General features: G+C 41.3%; 1 protein-coding gene across 4 annotated transcripts in view; it reads left to right on the top strand.

Moving 5' to 3' along the window:
* RBFOX3 (RNA binding fox-1 homolog 3) overlaps positions 1 to 24,240 on the top strand; it is a 655,525-nt gene that overhangs the window by 543,611 nt on the left and 87,674 nt on the right. For 3 of the 4 annotated variants that reach the window (XM_063456256.1, XM_063456258.1, XM_063456255.1), the window contains exon 1: positions 16,843 to 17,238. In XM_063456256.1, coding sequence (XP_063312326.1) covers positions 17,137 to 17,238 — 102 coding nt within the window. In that variant the 5' untranslated portion in view covers positions 16,843 to 17,136. Of the gene's footprint in view, positions 1 to 16,842; positions 17,239 to 24,240 lie in introns of those variants that run through there. The other variant, XM_063456257.1, reaches the window with a different exon arrangement.

Below are 24,240 nucleotides of genomic sequence, written 5' to 3'. Positions count from 1 at the left end.
GATAATGTCATAATATAATTGGACACTACAAGCTGCATACAGTTGGCCTTCAACCAAGCTATGAGGCATCCAAGGTGGGATTTACGGAGCCATTAATGACATTACACCATCAGCAATATGCTCCCATGGGCCTCCCCATCTGGATACATTACCTATCGTTTCAGAAACAGCCAGTACCAGGTTACTGCAGCGGGATTGTTTAAAGCATGCTTTCACTGTGCTGCTTTCTGCTCTCAGCAGAGCAGAGTTATGTCCATTCCCCTGCAGAGCCCTCTACTACTTTCCACCTTCTGCAGATCGTTGTGCTGCATCCTGTCCTCTGCCGAGCCTTGTTTGGTCTCCTGCCTTTTGCAGAGCCTGGTGTCCATTTTTCTGCAGAGCCATGTCCTTGTGCTTCCGCATTCCCTTTGCAGAGCCTTGTGCTTCCGCATTCCCTCTACAGAGCCTTGTGCTTCCGCATTCCCTCTACAGAGCCTTGTGCTTCCGCATTCCCTCTGCAGAGCCTTGTGCTTCCGCATTCCCTCTACAGAGCCTTGTTCTTCCTCATTCCCTTTGCAGAGCCTTGTACATTATTAGAGATCCTGCCTTGATCACATATATGTAATAAGAGTATAAGAATGCCAGGACTGGCGATGTGGGGTTTTAATCAGAGTATATTTGTTTATAGAATAAACTGATTTTTCGTGGGGGAGCTAGACGTTTGCTATTAGATGGGGAGCTGGAAATTTATTATTAGATGCGGCTGGACATTTGTTATTAGATGGGGGCTGGACATTTGCTATTAGATGGGGGGCTGGACATTTGTTATTAGATGGGGGCTGGGCATTTGCTATTAGATAGGGAGCTGGACATTTGTTATTAGATGGGGAGCTGGACATTTGTTTTTAGATAGGGAGCTGGAAATTTATTATTAGATGGGGCTGGACATTTGTTATTAGATGGGGGGCTGGATATTTGTTATTAGATGGGGCTGGACATTTGTTTTTAGATAGGGAGCTGGAAATGTATTATTAGATGGGGCTGGATATTTGTTATTAGATGGGGCTGGACATTTGTTATTAGATGGGGCTGGACATTTGCTATTAGATGGGGGGCTGGACATTTGTTATTAGATGGGGAGCTGGACATTTGTTTTTAGATAGGGAGCTGGAAATGTATTATTAAATGGGGGCTGGATATTTGTTATTAAATGGGGGCTGGATATTTGTTATTAGATGGGGGCTGGACATTTGCTATTAGATGGGGGGCTGGACATTTGCTATTAGATGGGGAGCTGGACATTTGTTATTAGATGGGGAGCTGGATGTTACGATTGCCTCCGGTCTAGCAGGAGGTTGGATCGTTTAGATGTCCTGGTTCCCGAACACAAAGAGTCGAACTGAGCTGTAATCGGTAGAGACCTGCAAGTGTAGAATCTCCCACTAGCTATAGCTCAGCTACGATACCCTTTCCCCACAAAACGAGTTGAGGCTGCGATTTGAGGGTCAAAATAAGAACTGGCTTTACTGACACAGGACAGCGTTATTTATGCAAACGTTCTCAGTCCAGGGACAGCCCCCTCTGGACCGAGTGGCATGTCGGGACAAAACATACAATCAACCAATGACAATATACTGTATCTTTTGAAATAAGTCCCCTCCCTCCTTGGAGATAATGAATCCAACGGCTGAAGTGCCTCGATTATCCCCAAGGGCCCAAAATCCCACGTGGAATATCCAGAAGTGAAAACAGTATAAAATATACAACTATCGCATTTTACTAAGAATCCTTCACATTCTACCCATCATTACATAGCTCAGATCTGAGCGCATCATCCATGCGAATAGCGCTCAGACCTCACGAATAGCATGGCCAGTCTCTTGAATTCAAAGTCTTTCGTGTGTTACTAGTCCCGAACACGAGGTGGTGGCCATGTTTTTAGCGGTGACATAAGGCAGCGGTACCTCGGTGTGATCTCATGGGACTCTCCACGGCTAGAATAATATCCGAATCCCCGCTCTCGGTCTGGATGTTACCACTGTTCTGTGTACGAATGGGGACCGCCATGAAGGGGCACTTAGTCTGCGGTTAACCACAACATTCCACCTACTGATTGGGGCCACACGCCTGGTCGTAAGTGGTCCCCGTTCGTGTCCTGCTCAGTAGTTTCCATATCGGTAGATCCGACACGAACGGGTCTCGCCAAGAGTCGTCAATTAACTTGCGGTTAACCGCAAACCGCAACTCCCTGGGTGATCAATTGGCGGCACACGTCCCTAGCCGGGTGGTCGGCCGTTCGGTACTTCCAGAGGTGGCCGGGGTTAAGTGGCGGCACATGCCGAGAACTGGGGGGTCCGTCGATCGTTTGCCGAACCTCGGTATAAATCCATTTGTGTGTTTTGTATTCCCAGCAAAATGTTAGTTGTGTCAGTGATAAAACAATAACAGTGTAACACTGGACATTTGTTTTTAGATGGGGAGCTGGAAATGTATTATTATATGGGGCTGGGCATTTGTGATTAGATGGGGCTGGACATTTGTTATTAGATGGGGAGCTGGACATTTGTTATTAGATAGGGAGCTGGACATTTGCTATTAGATGGGGGGCTGGACATTTGTTATTAGATGGGGGCCAGACATTTGCTATTAGATGGGGAGCTGGACATTTGTTATTAGATGGGGAGCTGGACATTTGCTATTAGATGGGGAGCTGGACATTTGTTATTAGATGGGGAGCTGGACATTTATTATTAGATGGGGAGCTGGACATTTGTTATTAGATGGGGGCCGGACATTTGTTATTAGATGGGGAGCTGGACATTTGTTTTAGATGGGGAGCTGGGCATTTGTTATTAGATGGGGAGCTGGGCATTTGTTATTAGATGGGGAACTTGACATTTGTTATTAGATGGGGGCTGGACATTTGTTTTTAGATGGGGAAGTGGGACATTTGTTATTAGATGTGGAGCTGGACATTTATTATTTGATGGGGAGCTGGACATTTGTTATTAGATGGGGAGCTGGGCATTTGTTATTAGATGGGGAACTTGACATTTGTTATTAGATGGGGGCTGGACATTTGTTCTTTGATGGGGGATAACAGGAAACTATTACTGCTTGCCCCTTGTTAAACCATATTCATCCTGTGACTTTGCTCAAAATATTTGGGGGGGGGGGGTGATAAGTGGGAGCAAGACAGCGAAAACAAGTGGTAAGAATGTCCACGTATGATGGGTCCCCATTTCATTATCCTGCTCAGAGATATTGAGGCTGGAGAAACAGGTCAAGAATATGAAGTTGGCTTTGGAGAATGAAAACCTGATTGCAGGCAGCCAGAGGTGGATATAAAAACAGCTGTATTGGGAGTGTCTCAGACGTTGCCTCTGGGACTTGACTTGGATAATGTTCATATGTTGCCAGCTGGACCTTGCTGGAGAGAGGCGTGAGTTTAAAACCTACGGTTTACACTGCAATGTTTATAGTTTTCTACTGCAGTTAGAAGACGTCACAAGTCATTTCCCACCGACGCCTAACGCTGCCTCTCTGGCAGCTATCGAATGCCTGCAGCCAACTGCAAGTCAGTACAAACAGAACTTGCAAGGAGGGGGCTCAATGGAGAAATGCAGAAGGTTCCCCGATAACTACAATAAAATGAATGTATCAAAGCGGATTCTTTTATGCAGATCTGTCAGCAACATGATGCATTACAGCCCTTTGTTATTGCAATCTTTTATCGATCCTTGTTGTGGACATCCGTCAAATGATGTCTTTTTTGGAATGTTTTGCGTTCAGTTACTCCATAAAATTCACCCCATGATATATCTTTTAGTAGTTAATCGGTGCCGGGACACGATTTATCATTTATCTTGATGAAGAGCGTCTGCGCAGCGTTGACACGTAGATGTCGAAATAAAGCAATCTTTATTGTGTTAGAAGTCTGGAGAAGGAACGGCAAAATTAGCTTCATCCATTACAGTTTAATCCACAAGTTTTTTTTATCTTGTTTCATTATCCAGCTCCTAAACCGTTTTTTCTTTTCTTTTGCAAACTCCTAAAAAACGCACCTATTTCTAAATTACTTCATTGAACACCCTATAGTTCAGCCACCTTCGTGACCCCAGCTAACCACTTTCTCCCAATCCTTCTCTGTATAACTCGTGTGACCTTACAACCTTCTTTCGCGGCTCCTGATCAGTATAACTCTAATCCTGACTTCTGTGTTCTCTTTCCACCAGTCATCAATATTAATTTGCGTGTCTCTATTCTTACTGCTGACGGAGTATAATTACTAATCTCTGTAGAATGCCCTGAGTAAGATGCTATATAACAAACCTAAAATAAATAAAGTCATCTTGTGAGACAACGTATGTAATTTAATTGCCCTTATAAATGTATGGATTTGTGACATCCTTTATAATTGAATTGCCCTGAAGCCACCGGTCCCTTTGGAGGGTAAGAGGGCACAAAATGATCAGGGGTCATTTTATTTAAAGAGCAAACATTGTGTTATTTTACTCTGTTTTGTAGGACTTTATTATCCTATTTGGTATACCATATCCTGAAGTCCATAGATCTGGGGAAAATATTCTTTTAAAGCAGGATTGGGATGTGATTTAAAGCATTGCCTATAGTAAGCCGTTCGTGATATGCATCATATCATACTTGTATACAAGTTTGTCACTTGTATAAATGCAGTAATATAATAAATATTATTTTTGTTGTGTAAATGCATGATTGGTGTGGGGGGGGGGGTGGATCCTGACTTAGATCACTTTGCTGTGGTTACGGGTGCTGAGAGGGAACGTATGCCAATCCTGTCCAGATTACCCTCTCCGCAAGCTGACGTCTTGGTACATTTGCTATTAGATGGGGGGGGGGGCTGGACATTTGCTATTAGATGGGGATCTGGACATTTGTTTTTAGATGGAGGGCTGGACATTTGTTATTAGATGGGGAAGTGGGACATTTGGGGACATTTGTTATTAGAAGGGGGAAGTGGGACATTTGTTATTAGATGGGGAGCTGGACATTTGCTATTAGATGGGGGCTGGACATTTGTTATTCGATGGGGAGCTGGGCATTTGCTATTAGATGGGGCTGGACATTTGTTATTTGATGGGGAACTGGACATTTGTTATTAGATGGGGGCTGGACATTTGTTATTAGATTGGGGCTGAACATTTGTTATTCAATGGGGAGCTGGACATTTGTTATTAGATGGGGAGAGCTGGACATTTGCTATTAGATGGGACCTGGACATTTGTTATTCGATGGGGAGCTGGACATTTGTTATTAGATGGGAGCTGGGCATTTGTTATTAGATTGGGGCTGAACATTTGTTATTAGATGGGGAGCTGGACATTTGTTATTAGATGGGGCTGGACATTTGTTATTCGATGGGGAGCTGGACATTTGTTATTAGATGGGGCTGGACATTTGTTATTAGATTGGGGCTGAACATTTGTTATTAGATGGGGGCTGGACATTTGTTATTAGATTGGGGCTGAACATTTGTTATTAGATGGGGAGCTGGACATTTGTTATTTAGCAGATTGCGGTACAGAGTAACCTACCATCCCATCATATTCAAAGGAATAAATGGATTGCTCACTTTAACTATTCATTTCAAGAAGGGGGGGGGGGGGCAGTCTTAGTTTGGGATATTTCTGATATACATTTAAATTAACTTTTATATATATTTTTTTTAAGTTTTCCATTGAGGTAGAAACACATGAATTATCCCAAGATGTTGAAATCTTCTTGGTAAATAGCTTTTTATAATAATAATAATTTTATATATATATAATATGTCAGGCAGTAGCCATGATTTACCCATGAATTTGCCTTGAGCTATGCTTGTCAGGTGATACATTGCTCCACATCATACACGTTGCTACGGGTCGTCATTGCTACGGGCGATATTTACTATACAGTGATCTGTTAATGAAGCGTATTTTTTTTATAAATTGTATTCTCTTCGTTTGCCCTATTCCAAATGCTTTCATTTATTTACTGGCTATAAAGAAGCATTTCAGGCTGTTCTGGTCTATTCTTTTTAATACACTCTATAAATAATGCTTAAAAATATGCAAAAACAGTGAAATCAAAATAACAAAAGTAAAAATACCGATTACATTCAGCCTTGAGCTTGCCCTCTCCAGGAAGTAGTTTGACCAATCAGGAGTTTCTCATTCTGTCCTATGAATTCTGCACATGTGGGTGAATTCTGTTCGGAGCAGGGATTTCTGGAACTTGTAGTTCAGTTATCAGTTGGTGTTGGGTCGGCTGACCTCTGAGTCCCAGAAACATCTGCTGTTCTTCTTGATAATATGTGCAACTGTTACTGCTAACTGCAGATTAGGAAAGGGGGTGGGGTGGTGGTACAGAGGTAGAGGAACCAGGAGAATGACATATTTTACAGTGGAGTAAAATATTTTCAGATTTTTTACTACCAAACTTCCAAACAGATTGGAACACAACCAAAAATTACAGCTAATTACAAAGGCCAACATCTATAAAATGCATACAAGTTGTCCTGGTGGCTCGAGAGCCCATTTAAGAGCCTTTACTGGTGTAAAATGAACCCCCGTTTCTTCCCCTTATCATTTCATGATGTCTTACTTCTTGAACATCTTGTTGACATCTCCCCTCCGTCCCTATATCTGCTTTGTATTCCCTGTTCTCTGTGCCCTCTTCGTTTCCAATACTCTTTGCATGTAAACCCTGACAACGGACCTGTGGAGGTCACATCGAACTGTTGTATTCTTCTTGTACTGAAGATGTTGCTAGTTTAGGTGGGAAGAGACCTGCAGGGACTTCCTACAGACTCGTTAACGGGCTTCAGCTCCTGATTTGGCTGCAGTAACTGTTCAATAGGTCTCGTTTCTGGGTCCTTGCAAGCGTCTCATGGCATTTACTTGCCAATAAGGTAAAGATTCAATCCTCCTCAGCTTCATTTCCAATTATAGGCAGGTGGCTAGGAGCCAGTTCTTCCAAAAGCCCTGGGGTGAGCCATAAATCCAATGCTCTTTCTTCTTCCTTTTTTTTTTTATCTTGGTGTCTTTTGTGGGAGGACAAGCATTGCATACTGTATAATCTGAATAGATTCAGCACGCTGTACTCAGGGCTTCCGTAACATATGTTACGGATTCTGCATTGCCGGACTCTCTCTAAAATGTCATGTGTAGAACCCACTGCAGCTGCCTCATGCACCCAATGCTGCTTTGCATACGAGTTTAATGCCTGCTATACCTGGGCAGAGTTTGGGTGTTACCGTGTGTGACCACTAGCATTCTATGTTTATTATATTCACTCTGACTTCCAATCCCATCTCTGCCAGATATCTTATGGCGTGTATTCTTTGTATACATCATACATATTACTGTGAGTTTCTCTCCATTTCTGCTCTTCATTCCGTGTCCTAATTTTCTCATTCTGTAGCCCCTCAGTCCATGCCCCTCTATTCTCATTTTGTAGCCCCTCAGTCAGTGTCCTTCTCTTCTCATTCTGTAACCCCTCATTTCGTGTCCCTCTCTTCTCATTATGTAGCCTTTCATTCCGTGCCCCTCTCTTCTCATTCTGTAGTCCCTCATTCCGTGTCCCTCTCTTCTCATTCTGTAGCCCCTCAGTCCATGTCCCTCTCTTCTCATTCTGTAGCCCATCATTCGGTGTCCCTCTCTTCTGGTTCTGTAGCCCCTCATTCCGTGTCCCTCTCTTCTGGTTCTGTAGCCCCTCATTCTATGTCCCAATATTCTCATCATTTAGCCCCTCAGTGCATGTTCCTCTCATCTCATTCTGTAGCCCCTCATTCGGTGTTCCGCTCTTCTCATTCTGTAGCCCCTCATTCCGTGTCCCTCTCTTCTCATTCTGTAGCCCGTCATTCTGTAGCCCATCATTCGTTGTCCCTCTCTTCTGGTTCTGAAGCCTCTCATTCCATGCCCCTCTCTTCTGGTTCTGTAGCCTCTCATTCCATGTCCCTCTCTTCTGGTTCTGTAGCCCCTCGTTCCATGCCCCTTTCTTCTCATTCTGTAGCCCCTCATTCTATGTCCCAATATTCTCATCATGTAGCCCCTCAGTCCGTGTCCCTCTCTTCTCATTCTGTAACCCCTCATTCGGTGTCCCGCTCTTCTCATTCTGTAGCCCCTCATTCGGTGTCCAATTCTTCTCATCCTGTAGCCCCTCCGTCCGTGTCCTTCTCTTCTCATTCTATAGGCCCTCATTCCGTGCCCCTCTCTTCTCATTCTGTAGCCCCTCAGTCCGTGTCCCTCTCTTCTTATTCTGTAGTCCCTCATTCAGTGTCCCGCTCTTCTCATTCTGTAGCCCCTCATTCTGTGTCCCAATCTTCTCATTTTCTAGCCCCTCATTCCGTATCCCAGTCTTCTCATTCTGTAGCCCCTCAGTCCGTGTCCCTCTCTTCTTATTCTGTAGCCCCTCATCCAGTGTCCCGCTCTTCTCATTCTGTAGACCCTCATTCTGTGTCCCAATCTTCTCATTTTCTAGCCCCTCATTCCGTATCCCAGTCTTCTCATTCTGTAGCCCCTCATTCATTGTATTATTCCTTCATTCCCTCTCTTCTCATTCTGTAGCTCTCTCTCTCTTCTCATTCTGTAGCCCCTCATTCCGTGTCCCTCTCTTTTCATATATACTCAGGAATATACACAACAGCAATGTTTTAATATACTCAGTAATGTACACACCAACAATGTGTCAATCTACTCACTAATATACACAGCAGCAATACTCAGTAATATACACACAATGTGTCAATATACTCACTAATATACACACCAACAATGTGTAAATCTACTCACTAATATACACAGCAGCAATACTCAGTAATATACACACAATGTGTTAATATACTCACTAATATACACCACAGCAATGTGTCAATATACTTACCAATATACACATCAGCAATACTCACTAATATACACACCAGCAATGTGTCAGTATACTCACTAATATACACAACAGCAATGTGTCAATATATTCACTAATTTAAACAGCAGCAATACTCAGTAATATACACACCAGCAATGTGTCAATATACTCAGTAATATACACACCGGCAATTTTTCAGTATACACAGCAACAATGTGTCAATATACACACTAATATACACAACAGCAATGTGTCAATATACTCAGGAATATACACAACAGCAATGTGTCAATATACTCACTAATATACACAGCAGCAATACTCGGTTATACACACCAGCAATGTGTCAGTATACACACTAATATACACACCGGCAATGTGTCAATATACTCACTAATATACACAGCAGCAATACTCACTAATATGCACACCAACAATGTGTCAGTATACTCACTAATATGCACACCAACAATATGTCAGTATACTCACTAATATACACAGCAGCAATACTCACTAATATGCACTAATATGCACACCAGCAATGTGTCAATATACTCACTAATATACACAGCAGCAATACTCACTAATATGCACACCAACAATGTGTCAGTATACTCACTAATATGCACACCAACAATATGTCAGTATACTCACTAATATACACAGCAGCAATACTCACTAATATGCACTAATATGCACACCAGCAATGTGTCAATATACTCACTAATATAAACACCGGCAGTTTGTCAATATACTCACCGGCAATTTGTCAGTATGCACATTAATCTACACAGCAACAATATGTCAATATACTCTGTAATATACACACCTGCAATTTGTCAATATACTCAGTAATATACACAACAGCAATGTGTTAGTATACTCAGTAATATAAACAACAGCAATGTGTCAATATACTCATTAATATACATGCCAACAATGTGTCGGTATACACACTAATATACACAACAGCAATGTGCCAATATACTCAGGAATATACACAACAGCAATGTGTTAGTATACTCAGTAATATACACACCAGCAATGTGTCAGTACACTTGGTAATATACACACCAGCAATGTGTGTATTCTGACATATTGCCTTGTGCATATTACGTGTGTATTCCAACACATTGTATGTGTCAGTTTATGATGACACTTTGTAGCTGTATTAGTGCTTGTACAGACATTAATCAGGTGTCGCCCTGTGTGTGATGTCATAATACAGGCGTTTGAAAGTGTGAGCATATACTGACACTACTTTGTGCATATCTTCAATATGTATACATATTGTAGATGTGTATATTAGTGTGTGTATACTGAAATTGCAGGTGTGTGTATATAGATTCACAGACTGACCAGTTGCAGTCATGTATACAGATGTATTGTACGTGTGTGTATACAATGATAAATTGCAGGTTTGTGTGTTAGTGTGCACACTGACATATTGCAGGTTTCTATAATAGACTCATGGCAGTTGTGTGTGTATACTCACTGCAGACATGTATATTAATATGCATATGCTAGCTCACTGTATGTGTATATTACTGTATGTATACTGACTGGATGTGTATATTAGTGTATGTATACTGACTCAATGTGTATATAAGTGTATGTATACAAGCTCATTGTGTGTGTATACAGACTATGTGTGTATATTAGTGTAAGTTAACTGACTCAATTAATGTGTATATACAAGCTCATCGTGTATGTATACTGACTGTGTGTATATTAGTGTGTGTTAACTGGCTCAGTGAATGTGTATATAAGTGTATGTATACAATCTCATTGTGTTTGTATATTTGTGTGTTTATACGGACTCGGTGCAGACACAGTACAAGCTGTGCGTTCAGCTGGGATTCTGTCTGTGGCATTGCTAACACACTCAGTAACACTGCCCCCAGTACTGGGCTCTAGGATAGTGTATGTGTGAAGAATGTATGTGGTGTGTGCTCAGACGCCAGTTGTGTGGGTATGAGAGGTGGTGAATGCCCGGGGTGGGGGATTCCTTCACACCTTGTAATGGCAGCAAACGCTGCTTCCCCTCGGGACGAGTTCTGTTGATACTGGTGCTAAGTACATAACAGCCTGCCTCTCGGTTTAGTAATTAGAATTCCACTTGTGAAGTAGCAGCAGAGAGGGGGACACTTGCCCTGCACGCCCAGGATCTCCCTGCTGACAGTGTAAGTACACACTGTGTGCGCAGAGAATGATGCAAAGCAGGCGGCAACCGTGACAGGATTCTGACATCCACAGAGGCAGCAACCAAGGATGATGGGAATCGCAGTCCAAAAACAATTATTTTACTATGATTGATAGGGACGTTAAACTATCTGATCTCTCTTTCCATGGAACAAAATGTATATATTTCTAAAATATTTTACCAGGAAAGATACATTGAGATTTCTCTCGGTTTCCATAAAATGCCTAAATTCATAACAATGCTTCAATTTCTATTAAATAAATAAAATAAATCGCAGGCGTTCGAGAACGTATATGAAATAAATGGAGGAGGATTTTTTTCCCTCCTCCAGAGCACGCGAAGGCAGCCATTAACCGTGCCTCATAGGTGGGTTCCCTGGTCAGTGACCTGATTACAAATCCAGCTCTTTTTCGATTAACCAATTAGAATACAGCTTTGAATCCACATTAGCCAGTATGTCGTCTCAGATAGCCTTCCTCTAAAATCCAGAGCTTCGTGCCATACGTGTGTAAAAAATATTTAATGGGAGTTTTGTTTTTAAAGATTTAGATAATAAAAGTTATATTTTAATATGTTATCGATGTAATAGATGTATTATTGTTCTGGTTGCATAATGAAAAATAAAATCACAGATATCTTCAAAACAATTTACATAAATATTTGAGTGGTCTCAGTGTGCTATTTCTTATAAAAACCATTTTAATTAAAAATTATTGACCCTTTAATAACTTTAGTTTAGGAGCTAGACACATAGCTCCCAAGTGTCACTATTTAGGAGGGACAGTCCTTATGACAACTCTCTGCCCTTCTTTTCTATTCCAAACTACCTCTTTTCTAGGAGTTCCATATTGTTGGTTTGTCTGAGTGTATAACAGAGCCCCACGGCAATAATACTCCCAGTAATGTGTCTGAGTGTATAACAGAGCTCCACAGCAATAATACTCCCAGTAATGTGTCTGTGTGTATAACAGAGCTCCACAGCAATAATACTCCCAGTAATGTGTCTGTGTGTATAACAGAGCTCCACAGCAATAATACTCCCAGTAATGTGTCTGAGTGTATAACAGAGCTCCACAGTAATAATACTCCCAGTAATGTGTCTGGGTGTATAACAGAGCTCCACAGCAAAAATACTCCCAGTAATGTGTCTGAGTGTATAACAGAGCTCCACAGTAATAATACTCCCAGTAATGTGTCTGAGTGTATAACAGAGCTCCACAGCAATAATACTCCCAGTAATGTGTCTGAGTGTATAACAGAGCTCCACAGCAATAATACTCCCAGTAATGTGTCTGTGTGTATAACAGAGCTCCACAGCAATAATACTCCCAGTAATGTGTCTGAGGGTATAACAGAGCTCCACAGCAATAATACTCCCAGTAATGTGTCTGAGTGTATAACAGAGCTCCACAGCAATAATACTCCCAGTAATGTGCCTGAGTGTATAACAGAGCTCCACAGCAATAATACTCCCAGTAATGTGTCTGAGTGTATAACAGAGCCCCACAGCAATAATACTCCCAGTAATGTGTCTGAGTGTATAACAGAGCTCCACAGCAATAATACTCCCAGTAATGTGTCTGAGTGTATAACAGAGCTCCACAGCAATAATACTCCCAGTAATGTGTCTGAGTGTATAACAGAGCCCCACAGCAATAATACTCCCAGTAATGTGTCTGAGTGTATAACAGAGCTCCACAGCAATAATACTCCCAGTAATGTGCCTGAGTGTATAACAGAGCTCCACAGCAATAATACTCCCAGTAATGTGTCTGAGTGTATAACAGAGCTGCACAGCAATAATACTCCCAGTAATGTGTCTGAGTGTATAACAGAGCTCCACAGCAATAATACTCCCAGTAATGTGTCTGAGTGTATAACAGAGCTCCACGGCAATAATGCTCCCAGTAATGTGTCTGCGTGTATAACAGAGCTCCACAGCAATAATACTCCCAGTAATTTGTCTGAGTGTATAACAGCGCTCCACAGCAATAATACTCCCAGTAATGTGTCTGAGTGTATAACAGAGCTCCACAGCAATAATACTCCCAGTAATGTGTCTGAGTGTATAACAGAGCTCCACAGCAATAATACTCCCAGTAATTTGTCTGAGTGTATAACAGCGCTCCACAGCAATAATACTCCCAGTAATGTGTCTGAGTGTATAACAGAGCTCCACAGCAATAATACTCCCAGCAATGTGTCTGAGTGCATAACAGAGCCCCACAGCAATAATACTCCCAGTAATGTGTCTGAGTGTACATCAGAGCTCCACTGCAATAATACTCCCAGTAATGTGTCTGAGTGTATAACAGAGCCCCACAGTAATAATACTCCCAGTAATGTGTCTGAGTGTATAACAGAGCTCCACAGCAATAATACTCCCAGTAATGTGTCTGAGTGTATAACAGAGCGCCACAGCAATAATACTCCCAGTAATGTGTCTGTGTGTATAACAGAGCCCCACAGCAATAATACTCCCAGTAATGTGTCTGTGTGTATAACAGAGCGCCACAGCAATAATACTCCCAGTAATGTGTCTGAATGTATAACAGAGCTCCACAGCAATAATACTCCCAGTAATGTGTCTGAGTGTATAACAGAGCTCCACAGCAATAATACTCCCAGTAATGTGTCTGAGTGTATAACAGAGCTCCACAGCAATAATACTCCCAGTAATGTGTCTGAGTGTATCACAGAGCTCCACGGCAATAATACTCCCAGTAATGTGACTGATTGTATAACAGAGCTCCATAGCAATAATACTCCCAGTAATGTGTCTGAGTGTATAACAGAGCGCCACAGCAATAATACTCCCAGTAATGTGTCTGAGTGTATAACAGAGCTCCACAGCAATAATACTCCCAGTAATGTGTCTTAAAACTACAGTAAATGTGTTTAGAAAGCAGTCAGTGTAAATAATATACATTGTTCTAAATACATTTTAGTTGTATAAATTGTAAGTCAGCCACTAGAGGGCACTTCCGGGTTTCTAGCACAGGAAACCTGTGCTAGAGCGTCGCTGGACGCCCTCACGCTGTGTGAGGACCTCCAGCGTCACTCATTTCGCCATAGGAAAGCATTTTCAATGCATTTTCAATGCTTTCCTATGGGGAGCGCTAATGCGCATGCGCGGCATTGCCGTGCATGCGCATTAGGTCTCCCCGGCCGGTTGGCGGGATCAGTCTCGCCCACCAGCCGACGCAATGCAGAGGAGGAGCGGCACTGGAATTTCCCTTTAATAGCATTCTAGAATCTGCATGAACCCCCTGTGTGCGATTAAAGTTCAATTAACAGAGCAGGAGATAAAAACCTCTAAAGCAACTTAACAGCTGATTGACACAGCCTGCATTAAAATACATTGTTTCATTTTTCAGTCACAGCCAGGGGAGGTGTGACTAGGGCTACTTAAACAAAAGCAAAAGTGATTTAACTCCTAGATGGCAGATAATTGAGTAGTGAGACTGCAGGAATCTATATGCCAAAACTGCTTCATTAAACTAAAGTTATTTTGGGGACTATGGATTTGATCTGACCTACTATAACCGATATAGAGCATATGAGCAGGTCCAGAAAGCATTTGCTAACCCATTAGATTAGTCCTTTGAACATACCCACTAACACACAAAAGAGAGGCTTCATCCAAAACACTTCAGTAAACGCAAAGGAAACAAACAGGCAATACAGAGTTCAGGGACGCCAGATTTACACAGCGATAGGGTAAACAAATATACCCTGTCCCTGGAAATCGTGAATCTCTATACACCAGCCAAGTTTAGAGTACCAAAAATTCAGAACTCAGGGATAGTCAGAATCAGACAGCTGTGTCTGCAAACTAGAAATTGTGAATTTTGACAACCCATATCAAAAGGCACTGGAAATCAGGAGTCTCTATAAATTAGCCAAGTCCTAATCAAAAGACACTAGAAACTAAAGAAGACACGGACACAGATTGCAATACAACGGAACGTTGGTAGAAATGTGCTCGGTGGAAGGCTCAGGTCTCTGCTGGCCTGCGTTCAGGTACAGAGAACAGGGCATGGGGTTACCTTCATCCCAGCACTGATGCTAATCTGATATCAGTAGGACTCTATTACTTAAAAGATTGCCCCATGATCCCAAATGGCCAATAAACGTGCTCATCTCTGCTGTCCTTAACATGTAACTAAGGCAACGTTTAGGAGACAAAAGAATGGTCAGATCTGTTGATTTTTTTATTTATTTTTATTTGTATGTTTGTAATTTTGCTAGAACAAAGCGTTAGTAATGAATGATTGATTGGGGTTAACCAGTGGACCGAGAATTGTGGAGCATTGACGAGGGAATGCTCATTTTTGTCAGAACAGTCGAACTGGAAAAATCCTCTAAGCCATCTTTTTTTTTTCTTAATTAAGTTATTGGCACAATTTTTTTTTTTGAATTCTCCAAAATTTTGGGGGGTTTGGAGAATCCCTGCCCCCCCCCCCCCCAAAATCGAAACAAGACTTTAGAGACCCTAAAGTTGTACATGATCTCTGTCCTTACTGCTGCAAGATTAACAAAGATTACATGCCAAATTATCAATACTCACTTCTGCAACATGGGGGCATGGGGGTAAAAACACGTGCCTTGGCAAAAAAATGAAATCATGTTCTAGCATTGGACAGTCGCTTTTTGTCGTTTCTTTCCAAAAATCAAAAAGTATATTTTTTTTTTACAAGAAAATCAAAATGACACAATGCTTTCACAAAAAAACGTCTTCTATCAGGATTTCCTCTACGTTGTAGTAAACGTCACTGTGTATCCCTCACTAACAGACGTGGAAGAACTTAAATTATTTTTGACCATTTTTTGTCGTAGGAGTCACCACTGTACGACTGTAAACATTAGCAAGGTCCTGCAGATTACAAATAGTTTTGGTGCAAAAAAATACGATTTTTAAATGCATCCCGTCACTCATGTACCCGTTTGATAAATTAAGATAAAATACATTTTAAAAACAGGTCTGTTAAAGATCGTATATATTTCTTCGTAATAACTGTTTACATTTGGAATCCTTCTCCCCTTGGCATCACAGGGTGTACAGTTAAATATTTCTAACCGAAATAAATATGAGCTTCACGTCATCCGCGCATGGCGTCATTTTGTTTTTTTTCGTGAAAAAATTGCCCTGTATCAACAATCACCCTAAATTAATTCTTTTTGATAGATTTTTTTTTCTACATTTCTCTGTCACCTTTTTGTGCAATAAATATACGCCAGTTTGTTATGTTTAAAAATAAATAAATAAAAAAAAGACAAAATAAAAATGCCAAACCCACAAATATTTCAGATAATTTTAATGAGAGGATCTCGTGGCGGTTTTAGATAACACAGTATCTCCTTGATGATTTGGAGAGGTTTACGACCAATACTCTCATGGTCGTGCTCAGTATTGATTTATCTCTCAGCCTCTATTGTGTCTCTTGACTCTATATCTGTATCTAAAAACAAGATCTCTTAAAGAATCCCTTTTACACCTGCTCACAAAATGAGGCTACAGTGGGCTGTATAGGAGTGGTTAATGGCTGAACTAGCTCTGGCTATAGGATGCTAGGTCCTGGGATGTTGTGTAAGGATAAAGTGTTAGATCCGCTGCCCCTTCTCTCTCTCTCTTTATTTTTTTCCTCTAATTTTATACAGTTGTGTGTTTGATGTTTGAATACTCCGGGGACACCTCCTTCCCCCACCTTTTTTTTTTCTCCTGTATCGACTCCCTCTCCCTCTCTCTCCCCACCATCACTCACCCTCCCCTTTCATTGCACTCACTCACACGCTCTCTCCATCCATTCTCTCCCAGCACGCGGGGCAGGCGGCAGCACAAACCCAGCACTGGGTCCTCGTTCCTGTGTGGCATAGGGAGGGCGATAGGGACAGAGCTCAATCCACGTAGTGAGGACGGTAAGGGGAAGCGAGAGAGTGAGAGAGACAGGCGGAGGGAGGAGGAGAGGCGGAAGGCAGACTGGGAGACACCAGGGAGAAAGCAGTGTGTCTGCTACAGAAGGAAGCTTTGACTTGTGAAGAACAGATTGCCTGACCTAGCATTTCATTACATGCTGTGCTCTATGGCTAATTCTGGTTGCCTCTTACTCACCAGCTCTGCCATGATCCCCCACTCCATATCCGGCCCCCCGGCATTCCTCTACCTCCAGCAGGTAAGTCCCCTCCTTATGTATGTGCTTTAATTTAGCCCCCAGACTGTTCCAACCTACCTGCCCCTTGCTCCCCCTCTCCCGTCTTGCCTGGCACCAATATACCAGGGCTTGCTTTTGTGGGGTGATTTTATTTCATTTTCTGTTGTGGTGGTGGTGGTGGGGTGGGTTGTACTTTGCCTGTCTATAGGGGTTTCCTCACTTAGGACCTGAAGAATTGCACACCAGCACCCAGCTTGCTCTGAATTCCCTCCCATATGATAACTTTCCTAAAGCTCAATGTTGCTGCAGTTAGTGTTTTTAACCATCACCCCCCTCTCTCCCCCCCCCCTCCTTTCCACAACTAGTGCAGAGATTCTTAGAGGCTTTAAACAATCACTACTGGGTACAATGTAGCAACAAATGGTCTCTTACTGTCTGCCAACTGATATGTCATGAGAAGTTTGGAAGATGCATGTCTGCATGTTGCAAAATGCTGAAGGATAACTTTATTTTGTTGTTGTTATTTATGTACATGTATGTCTACGTATTTTTTGTTTGTTCGTTTTGTTTTGTGGTTTTTTTTTTCTTCTTTTTTCTTCCAATTTCCTCCCAAGCTATATTATGTATGATGGATCCTGCGCCAGAATTGTCTATGTCATAATGTGTGTAGCGATATCTCAACACATTGCAGCATAGTAGGGCTGTTATCAGGAAGCCTTGCGCCGGCTTTAACCCATTCATTGCCAGGGAGGATGGAGATGGCCGGCCAACTCAACGCTGGCTAAACCTTTGCCCTCCCAGCTGTTAATGGGTTAAATGTGGTGGTATTTTCTAACCCAAGGGACGGGAGGGGTTTAGTGAGGGATTCACTTGCACCCAGAGGGCTAGCAGTGTGAGAACATAATTAACATTTTATTATAATATGATGTACTGCCGAGGGAAGCTACTGCAGAAGTTTCTCTGATATACCATAAAAAAAATAAAAAAAATAGATTAAAACAAAAATGAGTGGTATTTTGCAACACCAGGTTACGTTTTAAGTAAATGCTACATATTTAGCACATATTAGTTGGTACATGTTCATGTATATACATATATTGTAGACTTTTGATCATATTTATATTCGAATATTGAAAGACAGTGAGTCACTTTATGATAGACTGCAATGCACGGCTGTGTAATATATTTAAATGCAGTGATATATATTGTGATGTATTGTTAAGGACTCTGGCTGTTATTGGTATGATACACTGAAATACACAGAAACATTTTGATTCATTTCTGTACGTGGCAATATATTTTGATACTTAGTCATACGCACGGTTTTATGTTCCACTAATATATCGTACTGTAATATATGCCGCAATACAGTTAGCTGTGTTTTTATTCTGCCGGGGAATATGGTGTATGTTGTGTTAATATCCAGGAGTCTCCTTTGGACTGAGTCCCTGGGTCCCACTCAAACCTGCTGTGCAAACAAGAATTTTAAATGAAATTAAGTCTTGGACCTTAGCGCTGCTCATGAGCTCAAGCCTTGGCTGCCACAAGGAAAGGAACTCATTCCCTCATCTCCTCCCTGGGGAGGTTTCCATGAAACCGGAAAGGCCTATTCGTCCTGGCTGTAGGTATTTGATCCTCTGCATCTCTGAGTGTAAAGATTTTTGATTCTCCATGAGAGGGAAGACACTAGGAATCGAACATGACAGTTAGGAATGAGTCCTAACTTGGGATCTTACCTGTCACTCGAGAAAGCTAGGATTGACACCTGTTCTTGTGTGCAATTCTAAGATCGTATTCCACATTGCGATCCCATTGACAGAGGTGTAAATTGTGTTTGTTTTTTTTAAAGTTCTCTTTTCTTGTCTTTCGCCCAAATAATGTTTAGAATTGTATCCCCCTACGGAAGGTCTGATAATAAAATAGTACCTGAATTTTGTTTTGCTGGGGAAAAGCTGGTATGATGGTGATGACAAATTTAGCCAAAATTTAGTTCCTCTGAGGAGGAGCTGCCAAAACCAGATTTAAATATTGTTCATTTGTTGAAGAGTCTAATGCATTACCTGACAAGTTAGAAATGGAATCGTGGTTATCATTGTATCATTGTAACATAATGGGTTCTTTCTTTCTCTCAATATGTAAACATTCTAAACATCATGCCTCTAGGACCTGTCCCTAGTAGAATTCTATCCTGTAAGGAAATGGTTCTTTTAAACCTCTTCCGAGGATCCATCAACAGGTCAGAATTTCCTTATATCCTACTTTATCATAGGTGAGTTTTGTGGCTCAATAATTTTTAGCGAGACTTTTGTGCAACAGTAGGAAGAGGTTTACATGTTGGCCTAATGGTGAATCTTTGGAACATATCTGAAGAAGTCTAGTGTATGAGATCCAAATGCTGCCCCAGTTGGACTTCAGGAATCGAGTCCTGGTCTGAAAACCATAATCAGAATGTGGCAGTTAATTCCAAAACAAACTATTGTGATAGGAAAGAGTGTGTTCAAGCTTGTCAAACCATTCTCTCCACCTCCTATGTAATTCTACAAGACCTATGCAATAAACTGAGAGTGATAGTTCTCAAATGAACTGTCTAGAAAATCCCGGGGGAGGTTCTGCTCTAGAATCGGTGCACAGAGAGATCCCACATCTCGTACATAAGGTGACAGGTTCCTGTAATGAATGACCTGCGGCAGTTTGCACACATAAACAAATTAAGGATTCGGGGAAATCTAGAAAAGGTTAGGAAGATATACACATGGCTATCCACATTGTGCAGTAATGCGGTATATGCTGGGTGCTTTGTAAACAAATTATTTACAATAGTACACATGCGTTTACATGATTTACCTGCACAATGAGAACACAGCTACTGCCAAGTGTATCTTAAATCACACGAGAGACGATCATCTTCATGGAGAGGTGGCAAGTGTCACTTTATCCCTCTTTATTATTTCTTTTTGAATTTATTTATTTTTATTAATGTTGTTTGAGTGTGTTAACTGAAACCCAAGAAGTGGCCACTCTATAGCAATTAATTCTGAAGTGGTGGGTGAGCATAGCCCTGTGGGTAGGCTCCTTGATGGCTCTAAAAGGGTTAATGCAGAGGTGATAGTATGGTATTATCTCACAGCCCGCAATTAGCAAGCCTCACCTCCAGAGTGGAGACATCCAGCATTTAGCGGCTATAACCTCTCCTTCTGAGCCATTAAAGGGATTTCCAGGAAAAAGTCTCATAATCTCTTCAATTATTCCACCAACTGTACAACTGTTGAGTTTCCCTTTCGTTCCCCCAGGAACGGTGCAGAGAGCAAAGAGTAAGGAGACCACTTAGTCTATCTGCTCACTGATTTGTTTGTAACAACACGAACCTTACATTAACAGAACAATAGGATTAGTGCCAGCAGCCTTCTTAACAGACACTGCTGCAGTGAATGTGAGGACAATTAAATGTAGTTTCTTGTACTTTTAGAGCAGATTCCCTCATTTGGCTTTTCGCAAAACACAGAGGCCAACATTATCGACGGTGATTTTCCTATTAAAATAGATTGAGCAATAGACTCAGAGCCCCCTATCATCCCTGGTGTAGAGAGTGAGAATTGTAGGCTTGAATTAAGTGGAAAATTGTTCCACATTATGCTGTGAATCGATAGACCTCTCTTCTCCTCTTCCCTGTCCAGTGGGTTCTCAAGTCTAAAAGCCTGATAATTTTCTGTGTAGGCATCCGTTGCCTCCTCAACTGACGATATTTCAGCCGAGTGGGATAGATCATCTGATCAGGTTCCTCTTCGATGTTGCTGCAGTAAAGTAGTCAAGAGGTTTTTTTTTTCTCACCTTGAGCGTATCCATCAGGCATCTGTTGCTAAAGACCAGGAGGTATGTGTTTAGAGCCCCTTAGCTGCACCCGATACATCATGCAACATCCAGACAGCACTCCTTCTGTGTCAATTTAGCCCAAAGCCCTGCATAATGCGGAATTAGCTGATTAGCTGTTGAAAACCATATATATATATATATATATATATATATATATAAACACTTTTAATTTAATTGTAAGCTCATTTGGGAAGGTCCTCTTCACTTACTGTGCCCGTACATCAAACGCGTTGTGTTAGGACAGTTTGTCTTGTTTTACCTATCGTACAGCTCTGCGGAATACGTTGGTGCTATATAAATAATTCTAATTTCCACACATGTTATATATACTTTAGTGCTCAGGATATATAAGAAATACCAACGTCGGCTCCATTTATTGCTTTGTTTTTTGATGCTTTCTGCGTTTGCGTTTTGAGGTCCTGGCACTGGTATGCTACTTGTTACACAGTCCCTCCATGGTGTTACAATATCACACTGGACAATACAGAGCTTTACAATAAACACCTTCGCACCGTGAGACATCAATTCAAGCTCACATAACTCCCTTCCATAACAACCAAGACCGTATTCTGGCTAGGCTTTGGGTAATCCATCTCCTCTGCCTACTTGTTCAGGAAGGACATTAAAAATGCATGTTCCAGGGCTGTAATCTGTACAATGTTGACTGCAGCACTCATTCTATTCTATATCAGCTTGGAATTGGACATTAGTTATTAAGGGAACCTGTAGAAAAATACATGATTGCTGGGCCATAGTGAAGCATCTTAAAAAGAATCTCTTGCACAGCCCACTGCCTGTATTATTTATCACCAATTTGGTGCCAGGACCTGACACATACGTACAGCAAGGTTAATAGCCTTCGATGGCTACCACATCTTTACCTGTCCTGCAAATTACACATTTAGACGTTTTTGGTGATTGGGTTTAATGTGCAACCTGCCTCTTGCTTTACGTTGTACTCACAGAGTTAATTTTGGAGTGTGTACGTGTGTTTTTGAGGAGTCTGGTTGCTGGTGCGAAAGGCAATGGGCATATCACTCTAGGTTGCCAGAAGCCGAGAGCATTATTAGTGTGAAATTGTACTTCCAATTCTTCTTAATCATTCTATTGACATCTTCTGTGTGATAGGCTTGTCTTGATAGAGAAGAGCAAATTTGGTGTGAAATACTATGTCCGCTTCACATCACAGACAAAGTCTATGGGGAAATCTAATTGATATTATTAATTTATTTATAAAGAACTTAACATATTCTGCAGCTCTACACAACACACAATTAATCGAGGACATCACAAGTTTAGACACTGGAACTACAGAGAGAGGGAGGATGGGGGCTGCAGCCAACGCTGCAATCCATTCTGGGCATCTCAGTGCATGCTAACAGTTGTACTACAACTCTCAGCCAGCCAGCCAGCCAGAAAGATACATTGGGTACCTTGCCTTAGTTAAAAGCTGTTTATATGTGGTGAATTCAAAATATTTTGTTTAGAACAAATGAGGCAGAAAATGCTCTGAATGGTGTGCAAAGGCTGGCTGACAGTGATGGCAGTTGTACTAATCAGCCTGGCTGAATGCATTATAGTCTAAATATTTGCACCATGGTACGTCAAACATCGTCGGCCTCTTTGGGTTTTAGTGTTGGCTTTTGCCAGGCCCCCCACACTGGTTTTAAGACCCTTGAATTCTGTATTGGTTTTATTGCATTTCATCGTTAAGAAGGATGCATCCCCCCCCCCCTCCTCCCTCCCCCTCTTCGCCATGTTATAGCTGGACCACACTTTATTAAACAAACAGGCAAGGAGGTGCCTCTGTTTACATAGAAGGGGGTTGTAATGTATGCAAATTGCTGAAAATGATCTTGGTTTGAAGAGTTCTTCGGATGATCCCAAGAGCTGTTCTATTAATGAAAGACCTGTATACAAGGTTTGAGAAATAAAGCTGGTTATGGTGAAATGCATTGATTTAATACCTAGGTATGCCAGTCTTTCAAAACAACAGCCGTTCTCCAAATCCTATCATCCTGCCGAGCAATTTATTGAGCAGAAAGATTTATTTTTTCCCCCCTTTTCTTTTTATTTATTTTGTACATTTATATAAATCAGCATCAAGATATCATTAAACAGCCCTGGCTTTTGAGATAGCTTATTTTTGATTGATCCTTTTATCCACTACAAAAACAAATCAGGTGGACACAAACAGACTAACTGCGAGAAAGGGGATTATCTACTAAACAGCAAAGCAATAGCAGACGTAGCCAAGTCTGAATATATTTATTATTATTATTTATACAACGTCAACATATTTCGCAGCGCTGTACAATCATTGAATGGGGAGAACACAACAAGTTGAGATAATTTTTTTTTTTTAGTAGAGACAAGATGTAAATAAACCCCTGCTAGCTTACACTGAATATTAAATATAAGCACAATTTTGTATGGAATTTGCAAGTTAGCAAATAAATCCCTAATGATTGTATATATCATTCTATTTTTGGGGGTATATTCATGTTGCAACGTATGGATTAATTCCCCCGGTGTAGAGAGATTGCTCCCAATACCAGTTGCTTGTAGAATCAGATTTGTGATGCGATAGATGGCGCTCCCCAGCTCGGACCATTACATTTATTGGTTTATCTTTCCAAAAAAAAGCAACCATTGTAAAAATAAATAAATCTGTTAACCGCTAATGCTGCCCAAACTGCCCATTTAAGGTGCCCGGCTTATAATCATCGCCCCCTTCAGGATAGGGTAGGTTATACATTTGCAGTTCCTTTTTTTTTTTTTTTATTAACCCTGTTTTGGATGAGCTGATATGAGTTAACATCCATTAACAGCAACTTTTCTGCAGTTTGAGTCTATTTTATGGCATGTTTGAACTGAAAAGGTTAAATAAATTTGTAACTGCGCTTTTGTAACGGGGCGCGTAATGGTGGTTGTGAAGGGTCTGTGCTGATGCCAAGAAAATATAGTCCGATAATACTATATATTGCTTCTATTGACTGTCAAATTCCTCTTCTTCTGTAAATAGGAAAATTATATATGTTTTAAAAAAATCTCTGCAAATCTTCTCCGACTGATTAATTAAAAGGCTCCGTGCGATCGTATTCGATTTAGAGAAAGGTTTCTTGTCTTTTTCATCTGTTGCATCAATATTGT

This window comes from Pelobates fuscus, chromosome 5 (genome assembly GCF_036172605.1).
Source record: "Pelobates fuscus isolate aPelFus1 chromosome 5, aPelFus1.pri, whole genome shotgun sequence".
In the NCBI taxonomy this organism is placed as follows: domain Eukaryota; kingdom Metazoa; phylum Chordata; class Amphibia; order Anura; family Pelobatidae; genus Pelobates; species Pelobates fuscus.
Note: the sequence above shows the minus strand (reverse complement) of the source record. Positions and strands in the feature narration are given on the sequence as shown.